General features: G+C 36.3%; 1 protein-coding gene across 1 annotated transcript in view; it reads right to left on the bottom strand.

Annotated features, from left to right (window-relative positions):
* LOC113229726 (spondin-1-like) overlaps window positions 1-6,341 on the bottom strand; it is a 34,414-nt gene extending 28,073 nt beyond the window's left edge. The window contains exon 1 of the mRNA XM_026463408.1: window positions 6,067-6,341. Within this exon, the coding sequence (XP_026319193.1) occupies window positions 6,067-6,241 (175 nt within the window). The 5' untranslated portion in view covers window positions 6,242-6,341. The remainder of the gene's footprint in view (window positions 1-6,066) is intronic.
* Window positions 6,342-11,408: the final 5,067 nt, after the last annotated feature.

Raw genomic sequence — 11,408 nt, 5'->3', positions numbered from 1 at the left:
GTGTGTGTGTGTGTGTGTGTGTGTGTGTGTGTGTGTGTGTGTGTGTGCGCGCTTTAAGTGTGTGCGTTATTCAATTATTTTAAATACTACAGTACAACTGTTTTATTAATATCTCTCGACAATCTTCGTTTTTCGGATTTCTACTTGTCTTTTTCGTATTTGGTTATCGGATACACTTGTCTTCATAAATAAATAATAATAAATAACACACACAATCATACCATTAGGGAAACCCTGTATCACGGGTGCCATGGGTACACAAATAGAAAATTACAAATTACACCTAAACTCCCGAGAGAAATAAATGTAGGCCCTACAAATATTTCTCCTGGCCCGGAAATCGAAACCGAGATCTCTGCGTGGCAGACCAGCATGACAACTATTTGGCCACAGAATAAAGTAACTGCTATACTTTGTTTCGGTAATATTTTTGTTATATAACTAGCTTGGTGTGTTGTTAAGGAGTTAATGTTATTATAAAAAGGCACATTATAAAGGGCGATAAATAGAAAATTACTAACGAGCGAAATTATAATGACTTGAAGTTAGTAATGTTTTACCGCTCGTGACACGTACAATGTTTTTCATTATATTTGCGAGGTAATAAATGCAGTGATAATTTATTTCTTATATGTATAAATAACGCTTCACACTAAAATAACTACGGATTATGTCAGTTTGTTTGTTTGTCTGTGAGTCTGTCTGTGAGTTTGGTATCAACGATAATACAAACAGCCCTACGTTGGATCGAGTTAAGTGGATCAAGCTGATATTTGGGAACATTCTCCTGCCCAGAGATGCAAGCAATACTCTCTCGTGCTTTAACTCTTGTGTTTTATACACAGAATTCGGTGACCCGGTGAGAAATACTGCTTTGCGATTGATCACTGCGACCTTTTTTGAAGCCAGTTTTTCTTTGCTCTCCTCTCTGCTTTGGCTCTGCCCGGAATTGGACTTCATTCGTGATATCGGCTCCAAGTATCCCTATTTTCTTAGAAATGGTAAGCGCATGGTACTCTGGAACTTTGGCTCTATTACAAATGTTTTTTTTTGCGGGGTTGAGTTGGACAAGACTCTGTCCGTCCCATTCAGAAATCTGCACCAAAGAAGTCTCGATTTTGGACACAAGTTGTACGTATGTATGTTTTGCAGGATAAACAGGGTATTATACCCGTATCTTGCGTGTTTGATTGTGAATGAGAGTGGTGATTATTTTTAATTTTTATTTCACAAATAAATTATGTTCATACGTAACTCCATCGTATTTACAACATAGCACGTTTTCCATGACTGGCTCTGAAAAAAATAATAATAATAAACCTGTGATAAAAGACGGTTGTATAAGAATAAGAGAAGATAACATAGACTATATAAAAAGCGACAATACAAATAAATACCAGCTTATCGTCGAAGAGCGAAGCCGCAAAATGTCACTTAACCGTGCGAAGATAAAATGAAAGACCCTTTTTTTCCACAATATTATTTTTCATTGACCTCTGACAAATCTATCTAAATTTACGAATTTTGTGGTCGTGAAGTAACTTATATGAAGCGACTATAGAAATTTACACTTTGAAATAAGTAATATATTAAGTATAACAAATTAAATTATTTTTTCATCTAAGTAGCGAATATTTGTTTTTTCAAACAAAAGTTTTTTTTATTTTAATTTACTCCAATTTCCATTATTAATGAATAATAAAATTAATTTAATGAAAATTCGTATTTTTAAAGTAAAAGTAAATTAAATTACAGTTATTTGTAAAATTAAAAACTATAACGAAAAATACGAGGGTTCTTTTGCATTACGTTCGCGTTACTATTAGATATAAAAGGTTGATGACTTGACTGAGGTGGTATGGTCAGTCATTTCCATGCGACCTGTAAGTAGCCAGAAACGTTGGTTTGTTTGTAAAATCAAATATACTTGATTTATGTTCGGAAAAATTAGTTTAATTTCCTATGTGTAACAATTGTGAAACTTAAGAATTGGTTGGAACCTTGGTTCCACCCGAACAATTAAGTTTGCCACCTCTTACTTGACAGAAACGTGTCCTTTGCCCGAGGGCCGCGAGTCGCCGCATAGTTTTGCACAAGCGTTGAATGATAATAATAATAATAACGCACACACTTAACATAGCCCTGCACTAGGGGAAACCCTGTGCGCCGGGTGCCATGGACACATACATAGACAACCACAAATTACACCTAAACTCACGAGAGAAATAAATGTAGGCCATACAAATATTTGTCCCGGCCCGGAATCGAACCTGGGACCTGCGTGGCAGTCCAGTCGCACCATGCGCTCCGAGAAGCGACCGCTTGGCGCGTCTGCGTTTAAAACAAATGATTTTGTTTTTATTTGTTGTTCGGTTACTACTCATCCTAGTATACTCAAAAAACTTGTCGGGAATATGTAATATCTTTATATTATTATTTTGTTATGAAATCACAAGTCCGACCTTGTATGGAGTATTGCAGTCACCTGTGGGACGGCTTAACTAAGTTGATAGCCCACCGGCGCAAGGTTGCCTGTCTGTCGGTTTTCTACAAAATATATTTCGGTGAGTGTGCCCACGAGCTCTGTTAGCTCATCCCGCCCGCCCCTTTTCAAGGATGTCATCTTTACTTGGTTGATATTCCCTTCAAGCGCTTTTCGTCATCTTTTATTACGCGCACAGGCCAGGAATGAAATTCCGTGTCTGCGACTGTGCTTCCGAGTTCATATAACCCGAATATCTCTAGGGTGCGACAGAATAGGCATCTGGGCGCGCTCGTTCCATCGTAGATCCAATCTTTGCTCCAGAGCAAGGTAGTGGTCAAGAGCAAGTCCATTTAATAAAAACTTAACTTGAGACAATTAAACAATATTTCAATAAATATTTAGTTACATTTGACAACGACATTTTACGTGATGATGACGCTTGATCCCATTGAACTGCACTATTCCCACCACACATAAAATGACATGAAAAAATTCACGCTATAAATAGTAAGTACTTCGTATATTTAGGGCCTGTAAATTTATTTGTAATTAAAAGCGCAACGAGGGAAGCTTTCTTGGCATCCACTCAAATTACTCTATTTCTGAACAAAATCCGGCCGTTCCAGAATCAATATGCATGAAATTTACAACTAGCATAATAATTAATTATAATATTAACTGTAATAATAATAATTTCTGGCCGAAGGGTGTCCTATACCGGCGATTCCGTGGTCGGTTGCCTGACACCAGATGGCGCCACACGTCGCCGACAACCTAAATACGTGTTAAATTAGTAATAATAGTGTTATTTTATATTGTTATGTATGTTAGTCTGTACGGTATGTATCTATGGGTCTGAGTAACCTGAATATAAATAAAGAAATAAATAAAAAATAAATAAATATTAACTTATTAATGAAAAATAAAAACAATCTCAAAAATTAGTGGAATTACATCTACTTACGAAGTTTTTTTGAAATCAATTAACGAAATGTGTGGGAATTCCAATAAACCAGATTCTTCCCCTAATTTGCCACTTTTAGTGGTGGAATATTTTCAAATTTCGAATTTCGATCCGTGACTTGAGACAGGTAATTGAAATCAAAGCTTTACGTTTTTTCATTGATTTTTTTCTTAGAAAAGAAAAATGTTTTTTACAACACTAGATGCCATAGAAATACAACCTCTACCTAGGTTTAGCAAGACTGGCTGGAATTACCTTGCTTAAGTTTATTACTATTACATTGAGAACAAACGTAGGCCTATTAATAATTTTAATATAAATCTAAATAATTTAATTTAATTAGTACTTTTTGGCATAAGTCAAACTTCCATAATGTGTTCTGAACAAAACTTGAAACGCCTGTAAGTTAAGATGTCAAAGTCAGGGACCTAAACAAACTGGTCGCGAACTAGTTCCCCTCTTTGTTTTCGAGGCCTTTTGGATTGTTGTTCACATTAATTACGCAAAAGTTTCTAACTTGGAGAGTTGTTGGCGAAATAATGAAAATGTCAGACCGTGTTCCCACCTTTACAGGCAGGTGAAACGCCTTTTAGAAATAAAAACACGTATTCTGTCAGGACCAATGACCTTTGTTTATAACATCATTGGTCAGGACAAAGGAAGTTTTAATTTTGCTGAAGTCGGGCAACAAAGAGGCAGTATGAGGGAATCTTTTTTAAAAAAGGAGGAGGTTTTCAATTGTACTTTATTTTTTTGTACGAACGTTACGCGATAACTTTGACATTTGTGAACAGATTTTGATGTTTCTTTTTTGTTGGAAAGAGAGTACTTCAGTATTGGACTCATTTAATTCTGAAGAAAATATTCCACCCCTAAGAGTGGCAAACTAGGTGATGAATCCGGTTTTTCGCATTTTCCGGTAACAGATTTCAATAAAACTTGGCAAATAGATGTGATTCCACAAATTTTTGAAATCGGTTTTTTTAGTGCTCTTTACTGAGATTATTTTATTTTCACCAGTCGTGTGTCTGGCGGTAAGCGTCACGCATTGCCGCTCAGATCTTTAAATAGCACCTTATACGTGGAATAAAAATAAACTGGTTAAATAAAAATATCTTTCACAAAGTCACAAATTTATTTAAAAGGCAACGTGTATGCATCTATAATAAGATTTTGTTCGAAATTTCTTTTAAATTTAATTAATGTTTAAAGTTTGCCATTGACGAGGTTTGAAACTATAGTGAAACAAATACTTTAAACCATAGGTTCCCAAACTATTTGGTTCACCTCCCACTTAGGAAAGATAAAAAAAATGTCAACGCCCACCACTACAACAAATAATTGAAAAAACGTATTTTTTAAATTTGACACAAAAAAATCACAAGGAAAAAGAATTATATCACACATTTTCAGTATTAAGTGGCCTAAGCTTAAAAAATGTTTGATTGATCTAAAACTATTACACAAATTTGAAACTAGAATATTAAACTTCGATGATAACACTATTTTTGAATTCTAGCCCGAACTATCTCGAACTATATGTCCGGGAGTATATTTAGCGTATTTATATAGGTAATTGAAGTTTTTTCTTCAAAAGCGGTAGCACCTCATGGACAACGTCAACGCCCCCCAACTGCTTCCGAGGCCCCTACCTTGGACTATTCAGCGCCCACCAGAGGACGGTAGAGATCACTTTGGGAAACCATGCTTTTAAACTATAGGTCATTATAAACTGTTATACAGGTACTTGGATGACAAAAATCTGTGGTAGAAACCGATTTAACTCTAGCAGATGGTCTCGACCTTATGATGTCAATGAAATCAATACTGGGTAAATGACAAATGTATATTTATCAAGAGCAACGCCTAGAGTTTCTAGCTCATTCTTCTCAGGGGAATCTGCCTTACTAATGAGCAGTGGAGTTTAATCAATATGACGATTTCAAATGTGATTTGCTTACCTGTGAAATAATTTTGAGTTTAATTTAGAGTTTTTTTATGATACCAAATTATGGGACAAAAAAGTCGTGCACCTGGTGGTAAACGGCACGCCTTTCATAGCTATTCCAATGCCGCAAAAATGTAAGGGGCACTGCCACTGCGCTTGTCACGTAAGTCCTTTGTGCGTGTAATTTCACCAGCACCCTTACTTATCCATCAAAACCTGTTAGCAGTAATGCTCACTTTACCGCTTAGTGGCAGAAATAGGTACGTTGATAGTACCTCCCTGGACAAAGTTCTTCACAAGGAACTCTGCTGCTATTAAATGATTATAACCTATTTGATTAAACTCTTCATTAGTAGCAGTAGAGGTCCTTGTGAAAGAGTTCGTCTAGGGAAGTACTGCCACCTTACCTATTTTTGCCACCAAGCAGTAGTGTAAGCATTGCTGCCTTCCGGTTTTAAAGAGTACGGAGGCTAGTGAAATTACAAGCACTTGTCAACAGTAGCTTATGTCTCAAGGTGTCGGGCGCAGTAGCCTCAGACATTTGTAATTTAAAGCTCCGAGTGGTAGTGCAACTGTTATGGACAGGCGTGTCGCTTGTCATCAGGCGGACATCTTGTTCGTCCCATCACTAAGTTATTACTTTAATCAATAACTTTCTAATTTACTAACCAAAAACGGACGACCACTGTCTTTTAGAATTCACTGGCAAATCAGGAAATTTGTTTTCACTCCATTGCATTCGGATCTTCATTTTGTACACAACCACGTTATCAACATTACAGCATTCACTAATAGAGATTAATGTCAGCAATACTAATATCACCATTCGACGACTAGACTTCATTGCAAATAGAAGTCTCGCGTGTTTTATTTCTTTTTAAATTTTTATATTTTCTTTGAGGGACAGATTTCGCGTGTGTCCAACTGCGTGGATAAACGGAGGCGGACTTTTCTATTTCACAACACGCTTCTCTTTGGACAGAAATAAACTTTGTGAGGACTCAAATACGAGCAACGGAGTGGGGAAGTATTTTGTTGCGTTTTCGTATTTCGAAGATTGAAAATATCTAGTCACAGTAATCAGTGATGTTTTATTTACTTTTATGGAAGGGTTTGCTCAAAATTACTCAAATAGCTCAAATTATAAATTAAAGGAGACGGGGCATTATGTGCCAAATTGTAATCACTTGAGAAATAGATTTTAAAAAATGTTATGTTTTTATAATTTAAAAAAATTAAAAGTCAACTCAAATCTGGACCGTGACAAATTTAAAATTAATTAATTCACAAACTAGATAGATTATCGATTAATCTATAATCGACTAATGTGAACGAGTTTAAACAATTCAAAGAAAAACTCTAGCACCAGATGAAAATGCAATCACAAAAATATCATATTCATTGGAGTTATAGATTCAAAAGTTTTAAACAGTAAAACATTGCACAATATAGATAAATATTAAAATCGATTCACGTTTACAAATCCATTAATTATATAATTGATTTAGAATTTTTAATCTGTGCTGACAGTGACAGTATTTGCTGGCACTTAATTGAAAAAGTTCAAGTAGATATATTACCAAAACATGTAACATGTAATATATTTGAGTTTCCTAACGACTTTCTAGATTACAAAATATATATAGATTATTGCATAAAGTCAACATAAGTAAATTTCTTATGACTATGCTCTCAGATTGACAAAATCTGCAAAATTTTTAGTGATGGTTATGCAATATATAAGCTGATAATTGACACCACTTTGATATTTTTATATCTAGCCCAAGATAGTATGAACGCGATATTCTCTACGACGAACTCTCCTTACGCACATAAATACCACAAACTGAAAAGTGCAAGCCCGGATTCGAATCCGAATGATATTTTACATGAATAACAGACCAACTTTTGCTGTTCCAATTTTTTCTTCCGATACAATGAAGTCATTTCCATAAGAAATGGGTGTCATTTTGTATGAAAAAATATTTTATGAAATTTGATCAACTTCTGCTGTCTCGATTTTTTTTCGTCCCATACAATGAAAAAATGATCCCTTTATAAAATTGAGTATATTATTTTTTATGGACAACTCACGCTTGACCATTAAATTGACTATGCCAAAATTGTTTTCATAAAAAAGAAACTTAATGGTTCCTAAGATAGTTTCCTTGTAGCTTCTAAGGTTTCGGATTTACCCATACCGTCCCATAAAAAAAAAGCACTCAGTATATACCTGTGGCGCACTATAAGTTTCCGGAATGAATAAGAAAAAAGTACTATAAATGGTCAGAAATGAATTTATTGTTTCTCAAAATATTCTCCGTTAGCGTTAATGCACTTTTTCATACTAATGAACCAATTTTGAAAACATTTAGCCCCTCCACCGTGACAATCTCTGAAACATATTTTTCGTACTCTTCGACAGCCTCTTCAAGTGATGAAAATCGTTGACCGCGTAACTGGTTCTTAATTTTTGGAAATAAATAAACGTCACAAGGTACTGTACGCGGGATGGCTCATAAGGTCAACGTTGTTCACCTTCAAAAATTAATTTGTCTGTATGGCTGTGTGAGAACTGGCATTATCGTGGTGCGTAATGATACGGAGTTTACGGTTATTTTTACAGGGTTTGTCGATAACTTCCGGCAAGCTAATGCTCGTGTACCAATCACTATTCACGGTACAACGACTCACCAAAGCAACAGTAGCCACGTGTCCAGTTTTATAAAAAAAGGAGCAATCTTCCACTTAGAGGCACTTTCCACGCGCGCCACTTTCATTCGTTTCGGCTCATCTCGAAAGACCATACGCTCGATTGCTGCTTTGTTTTGGGATTGTAACTATAAATCCATGTTACGTCACCTGCTACTATGTCCCACACCAAATTTGACGCCCCTTCGTTGAATCTGGTAAGCATGGCATTGCACCAAGTGACGCGATCCGTTTTTTGAGCCTCAATCAAATTGTGTGGGATCCACTGAGAAAACAGCTTTTTCACACCCAAATGTTTGTGTAGTATTGATCGTATTTGACTCATACCTATGCCTAAAGATGCCCGAGTCTCATGGTATATCACATGCCTATCTGTTTTGATCATACGGCGCACAGCATCGATGTTTTTGTTGTTCACAGCAGTCATCGAGCACATAACCAGAAATAGAGACGAAATAAGGGCCATATATTCCTGGTAACACATTAGCGATATAGGTCTTGTAAATATCAACACCCGTTTGCACTGAAATATAGACAGACCAACCACTGACTTGTGTGTACGTCTCTGTATATTCCAAAAAATATTCTGTATTTATCGTAATAAAGATAATATCTCTAACAAAGCCGTGCTGTTCTATTCGGTGGTGTGGGAAAAACAGCAAAACGTCTAATTACAAAACAAACAGAGTCACATTTCATCGGTAATTAAATATTAAATATGTAAGTTTGCAATGTTCGTCAATTATAGCAAAGCTCAAGTTAACTCGTCGATTTGAAGTGAAACAGTTGACAGCCATTGACGACACCCGTCAATTGTTTCGAACTCACAGTAATGATATGGCAGAATAGTTATCAAACAAGTTAAATGACATTTCGTCTCTATTTCTGGTTATATACTCAATGACAGCAGTGGATAGGCTACCATCACGAAATTCGTCACTGAGATTCACACGACTGCGTTTGAATTCTGCAAACCAGCTATAAATAGTCGTCTTGCATGGTGCTTCATTGCCAAAAGCAGTTTGAAGCAGAGCGAAGCTTCGCTGAGTTGTTAATTACACTTAAATTCGTAGAAAAGCATACTACGAAAATTTTCACGTGTTAAATCCATGGTGATGTAGACAACAAATTTCAAAAATGATGCCACAATGTAAAAACAATTGACAGTCTTATGAAACAAACTGTATTCTACCGTCAAAGAGTTTCATTTTCAAATGTTGGAATTACTTTTTAAAAATTGTTTATGTAAGTGGCCAGTTCCGGAAACTTGTATGTATTAAAAAGTTGCATAGATACATACCAGTAGACCGTTGTTCCAATTTTCATATTGAACTAAGTGTTCTAAGTGTTCAGGTACAAAACGTAGAGCAAAGCCAATTGCAACACAAAGTGAAAATAAGCTCGTTGTATGTGTAGCAACGCATCCAGGGTTGCTCGAAAGTGTACGTACATGTTTGCCTAACTCGTTACCTTCTCTACAGTCAATTTGTCTGTTCCTGTTGATTTATAGAGACTCGCCTTTCAGGAACAGTTCAATGGTGAAACACGAGACTTGTTAGAGCAAAACGTAAATGACGGGTTCGCGTTCTTCGCGGTCTTTTGGAGTAAACGTGACTGTATCTTGTATGAATACGACGACTTCCTTTATTTTTTTCCATCCTCTAAGACGACAACCAAATGAGAAAATTTGACAGCAGTGACAGAGCAAGGTAGGAAACAAAGAAGCGATAGACTCAAAGAATAAAAAGCTACGTCCAAAGTCTTTACAATAATTGGCCGAATCGCTCACTCTCATAAGAATAGACCAATGTCTTAAAAAAATACCTACACTACACCGTCAGGGAAGCCGCAGCGTAGCACGAAACGCATTGATATACTGAATAATGCTCTGGCTAATCAGAGGCGGGAGACAAAAGTTTCGGCGGCGTTCTGGTCACGGGAATTTTTGTAATGTTCAAGTTCGTATGAACCCTGTCACACTGAAACCGTTGGCGGGGCGGGCGCGGTCCAAGCGCGTGGCTAACGCGGGGTGGGCGCGGGAACGGGAGTTGTATTCCATTGTGTTCTATTCAACCGTTCACACAGGGGTAGCAGCGGGGCACGGTGAGGCTTTAGCGGGACTTTAGCGGGCTTGAACATTGTATTTTTTACAATTTTTGAGTCTGCTTTTATTGTGTGTACTACGTGAGTGCGAATGCCGAATGCGTGATAGTTCATTTGCGCGAATGGACAGTTGCGCGAAAGCTTAAATGCGCGATAGTTCATTTTTCCCTCTGCACTGCCTCTGTGTGGTCAGAGTATTAGTCTATCGAAAGCTCGCTTAGAAAGAAATACTGTCTGTCACTGTCGCTCTAATAGAATATTAATGGAACCGTGACGTATCCTTAGGTTAACTATTTGGCAGTTACGAATAACTTGCACACTTAAACTACGAAGTTTAAGCATGTTATTTTTAATAGTGCATTTCTCATATCAAAACATGACTTCAAGTAAATTTTATAGTAAAGATTCAATTGAATCAGGGTTCGTCTCCAAGTAAGCGAGTCCGAATGGCGCGTGCGTTCATAATTCGTCTAAACCGTGGGTTTTTATGATGCACATTTAACCCTCGAGTGTTCGTCTGATTGATAATAGTATCCGATACTACTGCGTTGTCTAAAATCTTTTTTGTTGACCTCTTTGTTTCTAATAGAACACACATTGGTGTTACTCATCAATAGTACGACAAGGAACTAATAGTGATATGTTTAGCTTTCAGACTGTATCCACCCATACACATGATATTTTTGAAATCAGATTACAAACATATAGACTGCATGTTTGCAGTTTATGTTGCATGTTTGAGACTACGGTGTGCCGCCTGCAGTCGATGTGAACGATAGGCTGAGAAATAAAAGTAGCAAGTGACATTCTTAAGACGATGATATGAATTTTTGTGTCAGAAACAACTTGATTTTTTGCAGAAATTGCAAAAACCACGATTGGTGAAACTTTCTCGACGCATTTATTTCACAATTGCACAATTTTTTATTTTTGTTTTGTAATGGCACCTTTGGTTACATTTTTGATCGCAAATTATCATAAATTAAAGGGGAAGGCAGCCAGCACTTTGCCGCGGACAACAATTTCATTCATATAATGTAACCCTATTTTTCTGTTTTCTATTTTAGTATAATTTAATCTTAGTTGTCTTTCTCACCTGAATATTTTAACTTATTGTCTAATAAATCTTTTTTATAAATTAAGTCACTTGAAACTTTAAATTTAAAAATATTTATTTTTAAATACAATTTTATCAA

This window comes from Hyposmocoma kahamanoa, unplaced genomic scaffold (assembly GCF_003589595.1).
Source record: "Hyposmocoma kahamanoa isolate Upper Pololo Valley unplaced genomic scaffold, ASM358959v1 62, whole genome shotgun sequence".
Taxonomy (NCBI): domain Eukaryota; kingdom Metazoa; phylum Arthropoda; class Insecta; order Lepidoptera; family Cosmopterigidae; genus Hyposmocoma; species Hyposmocoma kahamanoa.
This window is presented reverse-complemented; position numbering and strand designations above follow the sequence as displayed.